At 41.9% G+C, this 24,050-nt stretch overlaps 1 protein-coding gene across 1 annotated transcript in view; it reads left to right on the top strand.

Moving 5' to 3' along the window:
- mast2 (microtubule associated serine/threonine kinase 2) overlaps window positions 1-24,050 on the top strand; it is a 227,943-nt gene that overhangs the window by 123,516 nt on the left and 80,377 nt on the right. Inside the window, exon 4 of the mRNA XM_034081341.1 lies at window positions 21,387-21,418. Coding sequence (XP_033937232.1) covers window positions 21,387-21,418 — 32 coding nt within the window. The remainder of the gene's footprint in view (window positions 1-21,386; window positions 21,419-24,050) is intronic.

Raw genomic sequence — 24,050 nt, 5'->3', positions numbered from 1 at the left:
ACAGAGGGAGGCTGGTAGGAAAGTGGGAGCCCTGAGTGTGAGAGAGATGTACAGCACTGTTTGACTTATTGTAATCACCCACAATAACCTCTCCGCTCAAAGAAAAAGGGCATCAAAAGAATAAATAAGGAGGAGACGGTACAGTTCTTTGTTTGCCTCCCTCGTCTATCAAGGCATCCACACTGGATATTTGTTGCCTGAGCAGAATCGATTGGTTTTAGCTTTGACTTGGAGGGATACCGTTCACATCTTATCCTTTTCTGACAACTGATGAAGAGCACACTTCCTCCTGGTTGTACAGTATGAGCAGCATATCTAAGGTCTAAAACATCTTTGAAAATAGGTCATTGAAAGTTTTTTTAATATATCTATTTGCGGAAGAATAGAAATTGAAGTTAATCTGATATTTATTGAAGTTAATGTTAGTTAACATGCTATGTCCCGTCTTTGGTGTGTCACTGTTGTCCAAACCACCTACCTCAAGCATACTGAATGGCTCGTTAAAGTTGTATTTGAGCTTCTGAAAAGCATGCCCCTTTTTGCTCAAGGTGGCATACGTTGATAGTAAAGCTACTTTTTGGCTTGGCAGTATTCCTGCTACAGAGTATTCAGAAAAATCAACCGTCAGAGCAGTAATGGAAAGATTTGACATTATGACAAACAGAAGGTCACAGGCCTATAACAAACCTGGGAACAACTATTTCACTATACTACACACTATCCTTTGATACATGGAATCCAAGGATCTGTACAAATACCTAAACAAATATACCTTATTTTATGAAATATAAATATATTTTCTACAAAATGTGTATTCGTCTCAAATGACAGGCTTTAAATAAGGAACTGTCTTACCAAACAACAAGACATGCCTACTTTGTGTACTTTCCAGCATTTAGTGCTATAGACATATTTCCTTCCGGTCCATTCCTCTTTACGCTCCTATAACTTGCCTTTTGTAGCACAGTGATTTTGTCATTTTAACCTTCATAAAGAGCTCATTTTCCTTCCCACAGTTGTTTATGTAACCAGTCTTGGTTTGGAATGCACCGCAAATCCGGTAATTAATTACCCACGGCGCATTGCATCAGCTGAGCAGATGTACCCCCGGTTGGTCCCGGGGGTTTGTGAGTGCAGCCGGTGTTTGTGGCAAATCAGGATCTTGGATTGCGTGGCTGATGCAGCTGGAAGGACACCGGGAGCTCAGCAGGGGAAACGTTCCCCGACTTAAATATCTGATGTTGACGTTTCTCATCGCTAACACTAAATCAGACGTGTCCTTCTTGGCAAGTACGGATGGATTCAGAATTCATACAAGAGCCATGATGCTAGACAGAGGAATTCTTATTAGGAAGTGATGCTGAATGCAAGGATGTGTGTGCATGGGTGGTTGGGATTGAGACTGGGTGGAAGGATGTGGCTTCTTGAGACCCGTTCTCTGCTCGACTGTCAGTCAGATAACTGTCACCTCAACAGCCTCCCTACCGTTTATGAACGTCTTTTTTTGGAGACAGAACAAAAGCCAACAGATCTGGGTCAAGAGTCAAAGCCTCAAACATGTTGCGCACCCAAGCCTTCTATAGCGTTGTACCTGACAAAGAGCAACTCTCCTCTGGCGTTAGCTGTGACTTTGACATCTCCTCCACTGACACTCAGAGGACACGGAGTCACTTGTAGAGGGTGATAAACTGACAGAGACGGACAGAACGAGCACACTGTCTGAATGAAGCCAACACATATCAGTCCCAGTGAGCGTCACCTGCTCCGACACCTGAAACCACTCTGACTCCTTCTCTTTGACTGAACTATTCAAGGAACAACCCGCCGTCACCCAACACTAGAGAACGTTCTCTTTTGCAGATTAACCCATATATCAAAAGCACTTCTCTGATGATTTATACACACTGACATTCACCTGAAACGATTCATTCAGCACGTTTTCAGGTGGCTTGAAGCACGTCTGGGTGTATCCGTTTATGTGAAGGTAGAACAGATCTGTCAGGCATGCTGGATATTGAAAGGTTTGAATTGTCACTGGGCGTTTTAGTCTCATGTTACTCAAGTTCATGTAAGTCTAGTTTTAAAATGTGACAGATGTTTTTATATCATTTGATTATATTCTGGCCCATCATAATGATCACATCTTCTCTTCTACTGTAACTAACCCTTGCTGTTGTCATTGTCAACTTGAAGTCTTCCTGAGTGTGCTCATAACTTACATTAAGAGAGATTTTGGTAACGTTTTTCATATACAACATTTATTACCAATAGTGCATGTTCACAAAGTCCCAGAATGTTATAATGATTTACCGTCTTGTCATTGAATCGTCTTAGTTGTGGAAAAAAGGTAATTGAGGAGCATATGAAGTCATAGTTTCCTTTACAAAATGATCACTAAGAAGGACACACACACACTCGGTTTCTATGTAAACGTACGTTGTCAAAACCAGGCTAAGACTGAAACTCAACAAAAGCATATACAGTATATTCAAAATCAATGTCTACCCTGGTTAAAATCTCCTGAAGTTTAAATTCAAAGTTAAAAACGTAATGAAAGTTTCTTAGGTGTTACATAACAAGTCCCCTCGGGTGTCAGGGCTGGTTTGGATGCTGAGTTAGATACAGTAAAGCCATGTTGAGCCCTAAGAGCAGGTTAAACACTGCTTACAGAGCTTAGCTGGACTTTGGCTGATGGCTGGGTCTCTTGTTGTTTGTTCTAGAGAAAGAGAGGGATGGACTAATGAGAAGGAGTGGGAACAAGACTTCTCTTGTTTGTTTTCTGTGCCACATTTACACTTTCTTACTCTTTGTCTTGGCCAAACACTGCTCCTGCATTTCTGTCTCTCTGTGTCTCCCGCCAGCAGAGTGGATTAACCAATTAGAAACAAGCTATGAGCTCATCTGGTAGCCAAGGAGACCGCTGAGAGAATAGCATGAGCTCATCCTGTAAAAGGAGAGTGAGAGAAGCTGAGTGAGTGACCTGTAACCATAGAAGCCCTTCACTCCAGCACTTCAGCCAGCTGGTCCCAGAGGCAGACGGGCCTCACACCTCAGGACGAATACTGTAGTATCAGGTTCCAAATGTACTGGGTCAGATGCAGGGAGCCTACATCACACCTACATGGGCACACATTGAAATCACTTCAATGTGGATACTAATACAGGGACTGATACACGTTTTTATTTCAACAAGCCAGTTCAAATAACTTAAAAGTGAAGCCTCTTCAGAACACAATACCAGTTGTTATTTTTGTCCACATTTAAGATCTATTTTACATCGATACGATGACTGCTGGAATACTTTTTATTTTATTTTTTCGCAGATGAATAATGATACATAGTCAAATTACTTATTTTTAACCTGCTGCAGAGAGCCAGTGCTCTTTCTGCAGCAGCAGCAGCTTCTTCCAGCCCCCTCCTGCCCCACTTCCACTTTACGCAATATCATGTCGATAGAGACTGGGTACATGGGTCAGTCTGTCTTGTGATCGTCACACTGAACCTAGCTTACTAGTTAGTTAGCAAGCCTTTAGCTAGCACACATGCTACAGACTGAAATTAGCATCCTAACGTGCTATGAAAGTGGGCCAACACAAACAAGTGTAATAGATCAAACTTGTGCCCTAAGATTCTAATGGTAGAGGTCAGACGATGACTACGAAGACCATGGTCCCTAATGGCGTGGACGGACACTATTGACCTTAGTGTCATTTAAAAGTCAATTTGTTATAAAAAAACGTGATTGCCATTGGCAGTTATAATACGTTCAATATTCGTATTTATTATCTTTTGACGATTAATGTTACATCAGGGAAATGAGTCATTAGGGACATCTCTTCACTCTGGCTTTTAATGTGTGATTGTTTTTGTATTATTTGAATTTAACTTTAACTATATATGTATTTGTTGTTCCTTTCTTTTCTTTTCACTATATCTGTAAAGCGTCTTTGCGCACCTGTAAAAGCGCTAACAAAATAAATCTATTATTATTATCTCTGCATTAATGTAACTCATTTTGGAAACACTAACATGTTGTATGACAGCCAAATGAACTCTTCAATAAATATTCACAACAGATAAAAGACCCTTTAAAGGTCAGTTTTAATATGAGTATTATTCTCTTACCATGTTTATGAATGTTATTTTATCTCACATGCTTTTCAAAGAAGTAGGGACAGCTAAATGAAAAAAAGGATACAATAATAACATTTATCCTTTTGACAGCCGACATGAGGATTGACCTAAACACACTGTATCTATACTCAAACCCTGATCTTGACTCCGCTCTGGGAACTTCTATGTTGTCATACCACAGGGGGAATAAACCCTTTTACTCATCATATAAAAGAAGAGAGTACACACCCCTCTTCCTCCTTCCCCTCCTCCCCTCCTGTTGTCTCTTCATGTTGAGTTCATCCACACGGCTGCATTTGGCCAGCGGCAGCAAACTTCAATGAGTGTGAAATTGACTGTCTAGACGTCACCCCATCCTTACACACACACACACACGCTCACACACTAACACATACACACACACACACACACACACACACACACACACACACACACACACACACACACACACACACACACACACACACACACACACACACACACACAGACCCCTCGGTCATATTTCCTCGAGACAATTTCTCTTTTTCGCCTTTATTCTCAGGAACAACAAACAGCGCCGGGCAGTCTATTTGTTTGATAGCCGTAATTTATGCATTCACTTCTCTCAGTAAGTAATAAAATAATACAATTTCCTCTTTTGATTTGCAATGCTTTGCAAAGTTTGTTGCAGTCAAACATTCCTTCACAAAATGGTGTGTTATTGCATTTTCAATTTCCTGTTTAATCATAGCTGGAACAACACAGTTAGCTTTACTTATTATTATGTGGTACAATAAGGCTGTTTCTCATTCAATGTTGTTCTGACACATACCACAGGAATCACTATAATTCAAATATAACCAAGGCAGTCTTGAGCCAGGACCTGCAGTTGAACCTGCCTTGTAAGAAAGTCACGTGACTTGGTATAGAGAATAATAGGCGTATGAAGGGGTTCTGCTGACGGATGGGTCAAACACACACAGGACTTCCCCCAGAGAGACTGGGTTCATGTTCAAGATGTATTTAATATATCACACCTTTGGCAAATGATGAAAAAACATATTCATTCTAACATAAAAAGTAGTTCCATTTACAGGTGTTGCACTGCTGTGGCTAGCACATGCTCATGCTCATGTTGTTTGGCCTTTGTCGACATGACATGTGTAATGTCTGTTCTGTCCTTTAAGCCTCTTTGTGGTTATAGTTTAGATTGCACTCCACATTAAGTGTTTGGTTCAGCACTGATAAACCCGCTGTAGACCACCTGCCAAGCACCATCATATCACCAAAGTGTTCTGTTTCCTCAAAGGTCAACAGTGGCCAGATACAGTAGCTATTAGTCGACGACCTCAATTTGTAGTCCCTGTTGAGCGAACACACTAACTGCGCTAAACTGAATTTGATATCAGTCGCACATTCTGCTGTGACTTGTGTTCTCATGGGCCGATTGTTTCCTCTGCATATCAGTACAGTGAGAATACAGTAGGGTCGTGGATCACCTCCAGGCGCAAACAGTCATGTCTATCAGGCTGCTGAATAACAATAGCTCTGAGCAACCAGAAAACATGCTAATTGGATTTGTACTCCCACAAGTGACGAACTGCCCCGAGTTTAAATGAACACTAGCACCAGAGTGGTTAATGTAACCGATGAAGATAATTGTTGAAGTCCTCAGTGGACCGACTGCTCTCCAGCGAGAAGCGATGTCTTCTCCCCCCAACCCAGATACTTGTGCCTCCTTCATATCTTCCTCAGCAACATTAAGGGCTACCCTCTTCCCGCTGTAAGCAGATCAGCTTTAAGGATGAAGATGAGCTTTAAGCGTCCGTGAGCCCAGCAGGGGGGGGAGGCAGCGAAAGAACACTCCCTTTCAGGCGGATCACATGTCACTCTCCTCCACTCTTTCTCTCCAGGGAATCACCACCCTCTCTTACTGTCCATCAAACTCCTTTCTTTCCCTCTCTCTGTTCACTCTCATTTGCTTCCAGTGTGATTAATCCTGTTACAGACGTTTCCTCTGATTATATTTCTCCAGACTGATCTCTTGCTTCAGTGTTTCATCATCAAATCACAAATCACTTCATACTGTTGAATTTCTTACAGTTATTGAATACATTTATATAAAAATGATCTCTGCATTGTTTAGTTAGTTCTAAGTGGTGCAGTTTGAGAATGTACAATTGACCCAGTGTCCTCTGATGTTACACTGCAACCTGCCTGTGAGACACAGTCCAACCACACATGTCCAACACATAGGACATAACCTAATAATAATAATAATAATAATAATAATGACACATTAGATGTATAGCCTATAGGCCTAGCGCTTTTCTACAACTCAAAGACGCTTGCACACTTATACATGTCCTGCAATACACATGCTGCAGCTGCCCAGCTGCTCACTGTCTGTAAAAGTAAAGAAATAGTATTTTCATTTCAATAATGTACTTTCTATACCCTGCTACATAAACAATACTGACATCCCTGTGCTCTTCCGAGTCTGGGGGTCCGGGGATGTGAGGACAGCGCGAGGACACAGACAGGGAGGCTGCTTCACTTCATAAAGGAAGTGGCGGTCAATATTAACAACACAGGAGCTAAAACGCTTAATAACAGAGCTCTCTCTCTCTCTCTCTCTCTCTCTCTCTCTCTCTCTCTCTCTCTCTCTCTCTCTTGAGCGCAGTCCTCGCCTCCTGGCCTCACAACTCTTATTAATCCCGTCTAACTGTACAGAAAACGGCGAGATGCATTTCCTTAGGAATCGACAAGCAGAACCGAAACTAACACTTCTAAACGAACAATGGCGGACACGGACAATTTGCGAATGAGTTCTGCCTTTTGTAAACTGAATGTATCAATAATTTGTCAATAAATCAGGCCGAAAAACGTCACTTGTACGCCGGACAAGTCAATTGAAAGATCTACTTGTCCGATATTGTAAATAACACGTCCCCGACGGTGGGACGTGTACTTTTTCGCACACTGTACAGGCCTTCTACTTTTATGTTTATAAAGTACGGTTGCTACTTTAGTCGGCCACTAGATATTTTGCAATGGCCGACAAAGAAAGACCCGTGACCCTGTGTTCTATTGAAACCCCAAAGAAACGTGCACACAATACACGCTCTCCAAAACAAGTGAAATATCATCAGTGGAGACTTGTAGTCTGGCTGCTGTGTTTGATTTTGGTGTGAATTCTCTCAGCAGGAGTGTGACAGTCTTTGTTAGATCCTGCGCTGGGGGAGGGTGTACAGTACACCATAGAGAGACTGACTAGAGGGGGGGTGCAGCAGAAAGGTGCAAATGGAAGCAGTTTTCAGCTGAATGAAGAGGGGTTGACAGGCGGAGCGGCGGGGCAAACTCATCTGGTTTCTTGATAATGAACTGAAACTGCAGGAGCGAGGCAGAGGCAGACCAGAGGGATGGAAAGAGGGAGACACAAAGGAGGGGAGAATGACTTTCCATACATATAGATCACTCTGTTTCTGTTACATACATTGGAACACACAGCATGCCGCCTTTATGAAATCACAGGAGCAGACAGAGGGTCTGCTTCTGAGAATCTGGGTCACACATCACAGCGAGGCAGCTTCACCTCTTTTTCAGAAAGCACTGTTCACATTGTTATGAAGCCGCAGCCTGTGTGCGTGTGTTTGTTCTGTTCCTTCAAACAAGTTGTGGTGGGGGAGGAGGGGGAGGAGGTACAATCCCACCCCTGTCACTCAGGAACAATTCCCATCAGGACAGTGAGCATTAACGCCTCACAGCTTTACAAACCCTGCAGGCAGAGACACTCATCTAATCAGGTTGTCTCATTTACATGTTTATTAAATGCTATTGTACACCTGCTCACATTGAAAACCTTTTCTAACTTCTTTCTCCTGTATTATTTAATGTGTGTACAATCTGCATTTCATTTTTCTAACTTTCACTTTTCTAACATTTTACCAACTGCTCGGCAGAAATGCCCTTAATGTTTTTTGCAAGTGGCCATTGCTTTTAATAACCATGCAAGCCCATTAAAGATGGATTATGAACTGAGTAAATCAAGCTATAGCCCCGGGCTCACGCCTCCAGGGGCTCCTATAGGCTGTTCAGTGCATCCTGCTTTAGAATGTGATCAAGGCTGCCTAGCAGAAAGGTCCCTGTGTCATGGTGTAGTTTGAAACCCTTACGGCCCGTCCACACTACAGCGTCGACAACTCCAATCTGCCCATTCGCTTTCAATGGGGTGACGTCACGTTGCCTCGCTTTTTCGCCGAACTGAATTGTGGGTAGCATAGCGGTCCGTCTCCGCCGTCTCCGGCGTCAGAAGTTGAACGAAGGCTGCAGTCGAATAGTCCAAAGATCAGCTCCTAAGTTCTAACCCTATCGTCTATTCCTTGACCTCTGAGTGAAACGTCACGGGGTTAAGGGATAGTGGATAGGAGAATTCAAAAGGACTTAGGAGAAGAGACTGCGGTACTTTAGAGAATCCGAATGCACTTTCACTATCCGACGTGTTTATGATGCGCCAGCGGACGTCATGAATGTGCGTCTGCTGCTGTGGGGAAACCATGGAAACCACAGTTTTCTATACAGCGGACTACAACATGGATGTTCAATAAGAAGGAGTAACTACTGTGAACTCATCTAGAGACTCTGCACCGTGCTCTGATGCTGTTGTTTTATGCTTTATGAACGGGGACAACAGAGAAACATATTCTTCATGACCAAAGTTGGAATTGAAATAAAAAAGGAAAGTGAAACTTATGCTCGTCACCCTCTCCCTCCGGTCCACATTAATACAAATGATCCCAATACGTATGAAAATATCTTAAAAGCAATACAAATGTATTTATTATAAACGTTAGTCCTTAACATCTATCACTGTGTATATCACCATTCAAACATCTTTTAAAAGTTGAACAAACCCCACACAGCTCAGTAAAGACTGAAATGTTGACTTTATTTGATCATTTCAGTAAAAACTAACGTTAATATTTCTCTTTTTGATTATAATACTGATGAACGTTCAAAACAAAGCACTTTGGCAACTTACCACATACGTTTTAAAATGCTTAATAAGCACCGTAACTTTCATGATATCATTTCTCGGTCATAATCGGTTGTTTCCGTGAACGGCCGACTGTTGAGTGACGGCAAATGCTGCGGCTGCAAGGCATTGTGGGGCAGCATTTTCGCTTCTCCTGTCGGTTAGGGCGGTCCAGTGGTTCCTAAGCTAAAGGAGGTTATAAAGGAAGTTTGAAACCTCCTTTCCTATCATTCTCATCATTCTAGAGAATTGGAACGGCACTTATCATGGCTGCCACTGAGGGACTTCCGGGTCATTTCACTCCTTTAGGAAGGTTCCTAAGCTAAATGGACTATTCGACTTCAGCCAATGTTCAACTTCTGACGCCGGAGTAGCCAGCGCCAGCCAATCAAATCCCGTTTCTGAAGATCTGACAGCTCAAGCCGTAGCCAATCAAACCGCGTCTAATCTGGGAGAGATATCCCGCCGTTCATTTCTATATTTCAAAAAAAGTTGGAGGAGAAACTAACTATCGCTGTAGCAAATCACCCGGTTTTGTATGACCAGACCCTCTTCACCTACCGGGATACAAACCGGAGGAACCAGGCATGGAGGGAGGTGTCAGAGACAGTGGGTGAAACTGGTAGGTTTTCGCCTGTTTGGGGAGTTTATATATATATATATATTGCTCTCATAAAATCCCCGGGGGTTTTTGCTTTGTATGTCGGGGGCGGGAGATTCATGTGATTGGTTGTTGGTCGCGTTGCTTGAATAAAATCCCCAAGCTCCAGACACGCCCAGCTCCAAGCTTTTTTTGAAGCTGTAGTGTGGACGCTCCGTTAATGTGTTAATTCTAATGAGTATACAGCAAATCTGAGACCAGGCCGTATTGCAGGAAAGATAACATGTACAGTAGTGTGTTATGGAAGATGGCAAAATATGGTACCACATCTCCAACTGCAACATGCCAACTCATTCTTACAGTCTTTCAAGGACTGCATCGCTTCAAAAAAACTAAACCAACAATAGAGATATTTGACTATAGGATTATGTGTAAACACAAACACACTTTCAATTCTGAATACACACTCCCAAAGCGGATCAGTCCAGCTCAGCATAGAAACTGACACCAGACATCTCTTTGTTTTAAATATCCTATAGGGAAGTTTGTTTCAAATCCACCTGCCAATCTACCTTACTAACACACACACACACACACACACACACACACACACACACACACACACACACACACACACACACACACACACACACACACACACACACACACACACACACACACACACACTTTCGTGTGTGTGGCGTTGCAGATTTCATTTGAATGTGCAAATTCCAATTAGGATTAGCTTGTTTTCTCTGCCGGCACTGATGGCAGCTTTAGCGTGTCGCAAGAGAAAGTGTCGGCCTACTGGAACTCACGATAAACAAGCTGATGATGCCAGATTAGCTGTGTGTGTGTGTGTGTGTGTGTGTGTGTGTGTGTGTGTGTGTGTGTGTGTGTGTGTGGTGTGTGTGTGTGTGTGTGTGTGTGTGTGTGTGTGTGTGTGTGTGTGTGTGTGTGTGTGTGTGTGTGTGTGTGTGTGTGTGTGTGTGTGTGTGTGTGTGTGTGTGTGTGTGTGTGTGTGTGTGTGTGGTGTGTGTGTGTGTGTGTGTGTGTGTGTGTGTGTGTGTGTGTGTGTGTGTGTGTGTGTGTGTGTGTGTGTGTGTGTGTGTGTGTGTGCGTGCGCGCGGGGGATGCTCTTCATAACTGATTGTAATTAGCAGGTTGTCTGTGTGGAGGGAACGGGCACCGACACGCTGCCTGGATAATTGTACACTTCTAAATATATCCATTTGTCAGTTGGACACAGAGCACACAACATGTGGAGCCCTGTAATGTCACAGGAAGTGTGCGAGGAGCGATCTGAAGAGGGAACAGTGCAGCTGTAGAGGAACAATAGAGACAGGGATGGACCACTAGGGACTTTCTGTAAATACTGTAACATGGTAACGTATGGTAAGACATCGAGCCGCTGGTTTACAGAAGCATAAAAGCATTTATAAAAATGATTGATTCATTTAAAGTCCCATTGCCAACTAGGCTGAATTTGAGTAGTCATTGTTATCCGTGGAACGAGGTTTTCGTCTCTTGACTTTTTTTTTTTCTCCTTTTGTTTTCAACCATTCTGAAAATCAGAGAGCCTCTGTCAAGAAAACAGCACATTCTTACATTTAAAAGAGGCCCTTTATATGCTTTTTGGTATTTTCCTATGATTGTAATGTGTACAGATACATGGTCTGCAAAGGCTAACATCCCAACGCTCCCTCCAGAGTTTCTCTTCCACACACCCCCCTATATACAACTATACAGGGCATGGCAGGTCCTGACACTTCCCCCTAAGTACAGACAGGATAAGAGGAGATCAAATGCCTTATAATGATGAAGTAAAATAATGATTTTGTTCTCGGGATATAAAGAAAAACGTGCCAATTCACAATACAGCGGACAGACCCTTCTCTCAGTGAGTTTATCTGTGAACTGCTGTCAGCTTACATTTTCTTCAAGTTTGTTTAAGTGATTAAAAACACAGCCATTCTATCTTGATGTTGCATGACTCACCCCTGCATAATGGAACACACACACACACACACACACACACACACACACACACACACACACACACACACACACACACACACACACACACACACACACACACACAATCCTAATGACTGTCCTCTTCCTTCACATACACATTACCACACAACCACACACTCTTATTGAATGCACACACACAATAATTGGCTGTTAGTGGTATTAGTGTAGGAAGAGTTATATCTGCTCATTTGGGAAATTAAACGACACATACACACACACACACACACACACACACACACACACACACACACACACACACACACACACTTTTCTTACTCGGTAATGGAGATTAGTTGTGTTAATGTGTCAGTGTGTGGCCCAGGTGAATTATTATGCTCTTTGATAGTAAAGTGTGTTATTCTGGCACACAAATACACTTAGCCGTGTGCCCCTTACCACATACACACGCAAGCACGCACACACACACACACACACACACACACACACACACACACACACACACACACACACACACACACACACACACACACACACACACACACACACACACACACACACACACATTAAGAGACACCCCTCTCTTACTGGTCCCAGTGGGCCCCTCTCGGTGGTGGAGGGTCTCTCCTCGGGGCCGTTAAGCAGCAGCAGAGCTTTCATTAGGACGCTCCTCATGTCTTCAGTAGGCCACCAGACACTTAGCTCATTCACTTAGAGCAGCTTTATGTTGCAGTTAAAGGCTGTATTTCACTCTGGCTGATGTACACCCCTCTGTTGGCCGCTGCCCATCGTGGTACTGCTGATACAGGACAGTGTCTCCTTTGTTGAGCTTACTACCAGATAGAGATTCCGGAATTCAGTCTGATACAACCTTCAAGAGACAGTATGCACATTTGAACAGCAGTTTTCAACACTTTAACATTTTACATTTGACCACATTATAAGTCACTACATCAATCCAGATTAAAAAAGGATTTGAGCAGTTGCTCCATTCTTTACCAACACACTCAAAGGTTTATAACAATTAGCATAATCATTCAACTATTTTAGTAAAAGTGTGTCTCAAGAGAACTTGATATGAAATCCCACACACAGTTTCATCCCCGTCCTTTTTGATTTATTTCCAGATTAAAGTCCGAACAGGTTAGTTTTCATCAGGAGCTAAAGTGGTTTGATTATACAACCTGGGATTAAGCTGCCCTAAAGTGAGCAAGGAGGGTCATTGTGTGTGAGGTAACCACCCTGCAGGATTAGATGGAGACGTTGGACTGTGTGTGCTTGCAATTAAAGTACCCAATGGCATTTTAACCTCATACATTCCTCAATAATGATTGATTAATTATTTTTCTGTTGAGCGACTAATCCTTTAAGCAGTACCACAGTAAATAAACGTATATCTGTGACGTTGACACATAGCTTGTGAGCTTGCTAGCTAGCCTGTTTTGCCAGTATGTATAGGTTATCATTCTGGCACAACAAAGCAAATGTGTTTGTAACATAGATCCCTGGCTGGCAACTGTCTTATATTTTGAGAGGGTCTGTTGTGTGCTGTAAATTAATGGTCATCACACATATTATGAAAACACAAATATGAAATATTTTTTAAATGGTTTGCATTGATAATTGCCGCCACAAGCCAATAAAATGTATTTAGAATGTGTCATTGAAATTCATTTTGGTCTTAAATGTCTTCTATGGAAGCACATCTGAGACTTTGATAAAAATATGAAATCTTTATAACAAGTATTTGAAAAGGAAATGTTAAGTGCAGTTTGTGCAAATTGTAAAACAGTCTAATAATAGTTGTTTCCTTTTGGCTTGTATAGCATTCATAAACAGAACATAAGGTAACATTGTTTATTTAGCATTTTAAATTAGCAGGGTACAACGTTGAACATAATTGTAACATAACAGCTTTTCCTTTTAAAATGGCAAAAGAACACCCATATAAGAAAATGTGAAAATACAAATGAATAATTTTTTTTCTTAAATAACGCATAATTATGCTATTTTGTAGTTACATTTTTAATTTCAAGTTCACATCATCACTCCAATAAAGTCTCCTGTGGGCTTCCACAGTTACTGTTATAATTGTCTTATTAAAATAAGCGAGTTTTCCTTTAGCAACGGATCACTTTGTTCTCTATGGACAATTTACACAATTACCAGAATGTTCCCTGCCCTGCGTCGTGTGTAGATGCTCTGCGTGTGTCACTGGAGTCTCTTTGTTATCACTGTTTCCTCATCAATATTCACAGTGTTGATAATGAATTATGAGCTTCTGCTGCAGCTCTAATTGTCTCCGGTGGAGCCCGGCTCCCGAGCATCCTCCTGTCCGCATGTTTTTAGCTCGATTAAAACATGTTATTATGGTTAGGGGCCCGGGGTGGAACCGCTAAATACACCCACACACATTTACATATGTACTGAACATATAGATTGGTTAGACACACACATTTACACACAGATTCACATCTCTTCTCATGATGCTGCCGAGTCCTGAAGGCCTGCTTCTTGGATACATTCTGCTGAACGTGTTTGTCTGGTGGTAAATGGAGTGAGTTGTTCTATGAATGGGACACGTTTCTGAAGCTTTTATTTCAGCTGTAGGCAAACTGATGTTCAATTCACTCAAATAATTAAACAAATGAAAATCTGATGGACCTGACATTCCTTTTTTTTTTTCATAGACTGCCATAACCTGCAAGGAGAATTATTTTTACTTGTGCAAGACCCTAGTATCAATTGCCCTTTTTTCCATTAATTAAATCAGTATTATGGGTTCATGTGTTGGCAATTACTGCATGGAAGTGTGATATGTCTTTGTAGATAATATTAGGACTTATAACAAATACTGGACACATAGTATTTGTATACCTGTCCCCTCTCCTGGGTACTCTGTGTTTCCTCCTGACTCCTGCTGACAGCTGCACGGACACGTTTATCCATCAGTTTGGACTTGTGTGTCTGATGCGTAGCTTCATTTGTCATGCTGTCAGTCACAGACTTAGCTCAGCAGTGTGGGGTTACCGTGGATACCGAGTTAATGCTCGGTAGCCTACGCTGCCTGGAAGCTCAGCGGCTGCTCACAGCGGTCTGACAGTGTGAGTACACATGTGGTAAGCTGGCTACTGTAAAAGAGCTTAACAGTTACCGCCCACTTTCTAAACAGCTGCAGTTCTGCAAGAACATTTCCCTTTCCTCCATTGTTGTATAACAACATAATGATATAAAGAGTGTAGAAATAAGCCAAACAAGTACGAGATGAGTTGTGACCATAATACACTTGATTCAGAGTCAAAATAAATAAAAAAAATGCAAAGGTACACCGATGTGTACTTGATTCTTCAAAGAGTGTAGAAACTACCGATTTCATAAACAATTGTGATTGAGAATTTCTCACCTCAGAAAACGTCCTAAAAACATTGAACTAGCCTTTTTTGATCAACTAATGAAGACTAATTCATCAGGGTTATTTTTAACCTCACATTTCTTTTTTAGAAACCAATTTGTTTCCCGTTTAATAAGAAAAAGATTGCGAATGAGCCACCATGTTGGTTTAGATTAAAAACGGAGACCTGGGATCCAACACATAGACATACCTCAGTAGCCATTTTCTGATACTTTAACAGTAGGTTTCCCACGAGGGAACATATCGTACAGTCGTGTGGCTCCTAAAGGAACACATACCACTCTTTTAAATCTTATAGCTTGTGGAAAGTTTACCTTAGACGGTAACAACATTTTGCCCAATGAAAAGTCCTCAATTCATAAAATGAATTCATTTTTCACATACAGAAACGTACTGTTAAGCTCTATAAAGGGGGCTTTCTTTGGTAAATGTCATCCCCCATCTCCCCCTCCCTTTATTTCATGCAATCTCTTTGCAGCTGACTCACTGAAAAAAGTCCATTACATTCTGAATAAAAAGGTAGCATATAAATCCCTTACTAGCACAGACTACATTTGGAACCGTTACTAAATCACATTGAGGCGGAACAGTGGATCAGGGAGCTGCTTCCTCGTTTTTAATTAGATTGATCTATTAAAGGGATGATGATGAAGCGAAGATGCACAGCTTGTATTTGTCTTTGTCCGGTACACATCATATCTTTACATGTTTACCCCAAGCTTTTACCTTTTAGCATTACATCTCTTCCCCTCCACTCACCCTCTCCTCTCTTACCCCATCTCTCTAATCACATCACCCTCCCAGCCCTTCTTCCTCTGTCTCTCTCGGCCATAAAGCGTGTTATCGATGCCGGTATTCCGTCGGGCAGATTGCTTCAGGCTTTGTGTTCTGCTGCTCTTATCCTCTCTGTCGCTGGGGATCATTTCATCACAGATCGCTTTGGTTTGTTTAATACAAGCAGAGAGATAGTGTGTGTGTACAGTATGTGTGTGTGTTTTATTATCCAGCATTAGCTTATTTTCCCTCTTGGGATATTTCTGAAGGGTGGCTTTGGGGTGAGAATCCTCCCTCAGGCCTCAGATAGAAGCAGCTACAACACACACACACACACACACACACACACACACACACACACACACACACACACACACACACACACACACACACACACAGCATGTAATGCAATCAACTGTCAGACTATGGTTTCAGACGAGCATCATTTCACATTACAGAGCTCTGTGTGGGCGAATAGATAATGCAGGCATAAGGTACTTAAACACACCGACATTCATCTTCCCCCCCATCTGTAGTCTCTTTTTCTGAGTGTGTGTTTCTTCGCCAGGCACGAGAGTCAATCTCGAGGTGAGGAAGGAGGGAGATAGGGGGAGACGGGTAATGTAGAAAGGTTAAGAGGTTGGTGAGCGGTAGTGGGTGGGAAAAGGTCTCAGGAGCCGGTTCAATTCACCTTTTGTTATATTGACTCGACATGACATGAAAGGAAATACATCATTTTGTTGGTTTGCGTTTTTGCATTGTTCCTTTCAGGTTTTATTTTAGGGTAAACATTGGACGTCTCCTACATATTATGCACATGTGCTGTCCCCCTCAATCCCCACAAAACATTTAAAAAAAAAATACACTCATGGTTTCATCAAAAAAATTACAACTAATCCTTTGAAGGGAAACTTCCTGATCTAAAAAATGAAACCAATGCAGAAGGGCCTTTAACCTGCATTATTCTAATGGCCAGTAGGGGCAACTTGTTTGTTGCAAATTTTAAATGTATTTAACCTTTATTTAACCAGATAAAAAAGCATTGAGATAAAATCTAATTTTCAACACTGACCTGGCCAAGAAGGCAGCAACGTCAGGCTCAGTCAGCAGGGGATTGGACTGTGAGCCGTAGGGTCGCCGGTTCAAGTCTCCGACCAGACCTAAAAAGGGAGTGTGTACTGCTACTTGGAGAGGTCCTAGTTCATCTCCTGCCCTGCCGTGGTTCCCTTGAGCAAGGCACCGGACACCCCCCTTCCCCCCTCACTCCCATTGCTCCCCGAGCGCTGTACAATAGCTGCCCACTGCTCCTAGTACTAGACTCCTGGTACTAGGATGGGTTAAAAGCAGAGAACACATTTCACTGTGTGTGCTGTGTGCTCTGCATGTGTGACCATTAAAGAGGGTTTCATCCCTCCCAATATTAGTATATTATTACAGAGAACATAACTAACAAAACAAAAGACGAAAAAGTACTCACTACATTGTGCACATTAGGACAGTAAGAAAGGTACACTACTTATTACTGCAAGAGCAGCTGGTGGTAACATGCTATTGAGACAAGTGCCCTCAGGTTGAGGCGTGATTGAAGGTAATTCCAAGACCAAGGACCATAATAAAAAAGACATCTTTTTCCAGCCTCAGTCCACACAGCAGTTACCTGGAACCGTATCCAGGCACTGGATCTGAGGTTGTAAGAGTCACAAACTGGAGCAAATCTGGCACAAATGTAGAGTGGAAGCTTACCTAAAATGGCTTTATACATTAATAAAAACCAATGCTGCATCCTACGCATAGTAAGTGAGGACCATCCAGTTAGGCTATACAGTTTGCAATGATGAGTCCTATAGGGTGCATTTGATATATAACGCAGTGCAGCATGGTAGAGTGGGTCGAGTTTGGCCAAAACAGTGGGACAGGCAAATCTATAAATGGTATCACCGTAGTCCAGCTGGGACAGGAATAAGCCAGAGACCAACCTTTTACAGGATGAAGTTGAAAAACAACATTTAAGTCTGAAAAGGAAGAGTGAATTTCAATTTCTTAGTTAGAACTTCAATATGGTGTTTGAAGTTCAGATTACTGTCCAACCAAAAGCCCAGATATGTGTAGGTATCGACAAACTCAACAGAGACGCCATCAAGGGTGTCAATGGAGAGGCAAGAGGATGCTGACTTTGGAGCAAAAAGCATTGCTTTAGTTTTCTTACTGTTCAAAAGCAGTTTGGAATCAAGAAGTGCATGCTGCAGTGTGATAAAGTCAGATTTTAAATTGGAAACGGCCATATCCAGAGAAGGAGCACATGAACATACTATACAGTGTCATCAGCATACTTATGATAGGTAGACAATTGCATCTGATTACAAATATTGTTTACATATAATAAAAAGAGCAAGGGCCCCAAAATAGAGCCCTGTGGAACTTCCTTCTCCAAGGTGACAGGGTCAGAGACAGTACTACCCAACCTGACGCATTGAGTACGGTTGTTTAGATAACTCTGAAACCAGCAACATAACATTAGACATAAGGTCGATACAAATATTGATATATCAAATTGATACATCACCTGAGATTTGATGGCTTCTATCCCTAATTTCAAGTCTTCTTCAATATAGCATTGTTTAAATAATGGTCCCATTTAGAGCCTAATAGCCGATAAACCACCAGGTCACTACCACAGTGTTTAGGGTTTTGTTTTACAAAACTTTAACCTTTCCGTTGCCTAAAAAAACATCTTATTTAGATGTTTGGTTGTAACTTGATTTACCCTCTGTGTCACCACAAAGAAATTGTTGATGTTCAAAAAACAAGCCAAAAACTGCAAACTTTAGGCTTTAAACTTGTTTAGAACCCATTGAATGACCTCACAGTATCTTTGTATACTTCTTAAATACAGTCTATGCTCTTTCACCCTCACTGGCTGAGAATGTAGCCATTCAAGATTGGACACTTAAGCAAACCTTTATTGGTAAAACTAGCTTATGTTATTATCTCTGCTGTGATTTTGAGTTCAGATATGGCATTTTAACGAGCTGGTCAACAAGGCCTGGAGGGAGATGATCAAAAATCACCTCCCCGCTCCTTATGTTCAAGCTATTTCCCAATCCTCTGGGTCTGAACAACATCTGCTTTCAGCACCAATAGAATCACTGGGTCCACTATGCCTGACAAAACACACACACACACACACACACACCACACACACACACACACACCACACACACACACACACACACACACACACACACACACACACACACACACCACACACACACACACACACACACACACCACACCAGCTATTGGCTCTGTTCTGTTCTGCAGAGGCCAAATGAAAACTAGCAAAATGTTGATTGATGTTATCATTGCACACACACACACACACACACACACACACACACATGCCCCACAGCCACTCACTGTGCTCTAACTACACTCCATTATGTCCATTAGCCCATCTGCACGCAGATATATGGGGAGATAGAGGGAGACTCTGATGATACAGCCGTCCCACGCAGGAAGTAGAGTGTGTGTGTTAGAGTGTGTGTAGAGATAAAGAGATAAAAGTGGGTTGGAATCGGAAAGGTGCATCTCTGATCTGTCTCTTCTGAGTGCTCTGTACGTTGTTGAGCCAGCAATATTAAATGTAAGACTCAGGAACAATTATAAATCACAGTCAGTACTTCCTTTTCAAGATTCTAAAAACTGTATTTGTACGCCTGAATGTAGAAAATAATCTATTGTTAGGGGCTCACATATAAACATCAAATAATAATAATAATAATAGTCAAATTACAAATGAATATCTTCATAAATAATATGAGCAGGTGTGTACAGAAAAATAATGACATTATTTCTGGTTCAATTATTTATATAACCGTTGGAAACCGTTTTATTACCTAGAAGCCGTGTGTTCTTCTTCTTGGGAAGCGTCTGGATTTACAAAACAACAGCTGATTAGGAGAGCCATTTTTACATTTAGTATTGCACTTAAATGCATCATTCCTGAAATCCTTAACTCAACCAGTTTCAGAGCTGCAGCGATTTGTCAATCAACTTGTGTTAATCAGCAACTATTTCACTTATATGTATTCAGCTTCTGTGCGTGTGTGTTTCGCCCACTCTGAAATGAAGCACCTCTGCACTGTTCACACTGATGGATGATGATGATGGTGCTAACTATATTTTGTTAAAGTAAAAGCCAGCTGTTGAGCTGCTTTGGGAACCTGGCAACACACAATTTCAAAATGCATGTACCACACACACACACACACACACACACACACACACACACACACACACACACCACACACACACACACACACCACACACACACACACCACACACACACACACACACACACACACACACACACACACACACACACACCCACTAATTGGTGCTATTGGCCAGATGGTGCTCCCCAGGAAGTCAGTAATGTCTGTGGTCTGTCTTCTCAAACTGTTTGAAGGCGCTGTCAGTTTACAGGTTGTGTACATACCAATTCTGTATTGAACCTTTTTTACCACAAAATGTTTGTACATCTTCCAACGTCCAGAGAAAAACAGCAATATGTATTTGATTGAAATAAGACCTTATTCACGCATCCAAATCCAAAAGTAGCAGGCTGCTTCTCATCATTATTGTTGTCTGTTAATCCATACATCAGGAGAGTTGTCTCCTCCTAAACTCATGATGTAATGACACTTCTCTGCCCCCGTGTGGTCACTTGTTCAAAGTGCAGTTCAGGTGCAGTCCTTTTACAAGGGGATCAACACATTGAAATGTGTGTCCAAATAAAGTTACACGGTGTCTTCACACTTTACATCGAGGTTTTCCCGGCTCCTTCCTATTTAATGATTTACTTCCAAAGATGATACTTGTACTACTAAGACTAACAGATGAGATTTCCCGTGAAGATAGTGAGCTTAATTAATTTAATTTAAATTGTTGCTTTCCTCTATTTGTTTTGCTATGCTTATCTGTTGTATATATCTTTAGGTGTTATTTAACTACTCGTCTTTTGTTAGAATTACTTTTCTTAATTATGTTAGCTCAGTAGTATTTCTCCCCCCTTTCTTATTGTGCTTTTTCATCTTCAAATATGTTTGCTTCCATTATATGACATTGTGACTTTTTATGTAAAATGATCTGGGTTTTATACAGTCCTGTGTGCGCAAACATTTTAAATAGTAAAGCCTGAATATGAATAATTTGTAATACTTGGCATGTGTTAGTCAGTGTGTAGCTTAAAAGCACACCAACAGACACTGTGAACATGAACTCTGATGTTGATGCTGCTTTGTGATGTCACACTGACACCTGCTGGACACAAAGCTGTACTGACGACACAAGTGCTCGACTGTTTGACATAAATGATAAAACTGTCTTATTGTTGATGATGTTCGCCTTTAATTGTAAATAATGAAAACATATTTGTGTTTATTTCTCTCTTTCAGAAGGAGCTGAGCCTTCCCAGAAGAGGCAGTTTGTAAGTACCCATCATCCCCCCTTCTGTCTTCTGTCCAGTCAGACAGAGCCTGTCCTTTCTGCAGTGTTTGTTTTCACCCTAAAACATGTCATGGGGAAAGCTTTGAGGATGCAATGGATCAAACACAGATACATACGCTAGTGTCAGGCGCGGTCTTTTGAGTGATGGTGAGAGGGAAGCTTGTCTTATATGAGCATGTTCTTTTGATGGAGTTCTAAGGAGAGTCTCTGTCCAGTGTGCAGCATTCAACTTGAGGCTCAACTCTAGTGCTATTCTTCTATGTTACTCTAAAAAATGATGTCCTATAAATATCACCAAGAAACATGTCTGTGTTCTTTCCCTCTCAGCTGTTAATCTTTATAAAGTTATACAGAGAGAGCTTCCAGTTAAGGGTTTAAGGACAAAGTTGAAAAGCCACTGAGTCCAGGTTAGTGTGTGTGTTTGTATGCATGTGCCAGAACAGCTGAGCATCCCTCTGTGTATGGTATCAGATCTATTTATATCAGTGTGAGTGTGTGCCAGGAAGCTGATGTATCGTCCTGCTGGAAACGTTCTACATGTTTTGAAACAAAAGTCTAGAGATGTACTGTCCTGCTTCTGATCAACAGATGGAATACAAGATTTCTCATACAAGTGTTCTTATAACTCACTCTGGAGTTGTTCTGTTTCCCTGAGCTACCTTTAAAGCACACGGGTTGGATAAGGTGCATGTCGTTTAAAGACAATGTGAAACAACAAGCAGCATATTAGCCACAGTTAGCAGCAGCCAAACTGCATTGGAGAAGCACACATGTTTAATGGGAAACTGATTTATTCAGTGTTCAAAGTGGTTTTAATAACAAGGTCCATTTGTTTTGGAGAAGATGAGACCGCTGCGGATCATTTCCCAGTAATAACCTCCTTGTGATGACAAACACTGTCCATCCAATGTTACTCACCTCATCAAACTCTATTTGTTTTGTTTCTTGAGACACTCATAGCGGTAGGAAACAATACATTGCAAGTTTAATAGACTAAAGATAGAGATATTCACGTTAATCAGGATATGTTATTTTATTATTTAGGTACTGGTCATGTTTTTCTGTGCAGGAATGACCGTTACGCCTCCAAATAAGACCTGCCATACCGTAGGGCTCTTAAGCCCGGATTGCTGGTTACATGACAGAACATGACTGGGCCATTCTACATAGCCAATTATTGCCAGGTGTACTAAGTATACTACATATAAGTATACTACATGTAAGAAATGTGAGCACAGACTCTAGGATTTGAACTTTGAATGAAATGCACATCGCCACATAATGCAGAACATTTTACAAATATGTATAGGTCAAGATGTTGAGCAGTTTCCCACAACCCAAAGCATGTTATGAACGCTTCATCTGAAGACTCTCTGTTGGTCTGTAGAGAAAATCCTGATTTCTCATTTTCATTTAGGATCCTAAAGCCGTCAAGTCCAAATTTCAAATAACGTTTTTAATCTTCTATTTCTCCTATCTTTTAGTATCTCTTCGAAGGCACTGGGCTGCTCTATCAGATTATTAATATCAGAGCAAAGCCACAGGGGTCCTGTTGTGTGTGTGTGGTGTGTGTGGTGTGTGGGGTGGTGTGTGTGTGTGTGTGTGTGTGTGTGTGTGTGTGTGTGTGTGTGTGTGTGTGTGTGTGTGTGTGTGTGTGTGTGTGTGTGTGTGTGTGTGTGTGTGTGTGTTCATTGATGTGTAGTGTGTGTGGTGTGTGTGTGTGTGTTCATTGATGTGTAGTGTGTGTGTGTGTGTGTGTGTGTGTGTGTGTTCATTGATGTGTAGTGTGTGTGATCTTCAGGCTCTGCAGTAAGTTCATAGGCAGTATGAAGTCTCTGTAGTCTGTTAAAGTGACAGTTAGCCGGCTGTTCTTTGTTAAAGGTCCCATGTCTTGGCCATTTCTACTGATGATAATTCCATTGTTGAGGTCTACTAGAATAGATTTACATTGTTCAATGTTCCAAACTCACATTGGTTTCTCATACAGCATCTCTGTATAGTATGTGTATTCACTCTCTGTCTTACAGGGCTTGTTGGAGCTCCTGCTCCCCCCCTCCCTATGAGCCCACTGTGCTCTGGTTGGTCCACCACCGTTACAGCGGAACATCAGTGATTATGTGTTACAATGACGTTAGCAACCAGAAAATGACACCAGTAATGACAAACCGATGAGAATGCTGCGTGGGGTCTGGGTGCCGTGTTGGCGGGACGCTGCAAGGCTCGTGCTCCGCCCTTTGAGGCTTGAGGAGCGGACAGTGTGAGTTGGATTACTGGTGTTGTTTCCTGGTTGCTGCGTGGGGTCTGCGAGACAGCGTGACACCGCGGAACTCAGCCTGAGCACACACACACACACTCACAGCCTGGCTGGAGATCCGCGGAGCCACGGCTGAGAAAAGAGGCTGAGAAAAGATAAGGCTGAGTGAGTCTGTGAGGAGCTCTGTGGATTACGTCACTATGACCGTTACGTCACTATGACCGAGAAGAACAAAATGGAAAAAGAAGAATCTCCAACGAGGCGTTCTGGGGCAGCATAGACAGGTCTTTTCTGTGTTAGAGTTTTACTCGCTACGGGGTGTACTTTGAGGGTTTGTGACTTTGCACACCGTTTACAT

This window comes from Pseudochaenichthys georgianus, chromosome 4, assembly GCF_902827115.2.
Source record: "Pseudochaenichthys georgianus chromosome 4, fPseGeo1.2, whole genome shotgun sequence".
NCBI classification, from domain to species: domain Eukaryota; kingdom Metazoa; phylum Chordata; class Actinopteri; order Perciformes; family Channichthyidae; genus Pseudochaenichthys; species Pseudochaenichthys georgianus.
The sequence above is the reverse complement of the archived record's forward strand: the minus strand, read 5'-3'. Positions and strand labels throughout refer to the sequence as shown.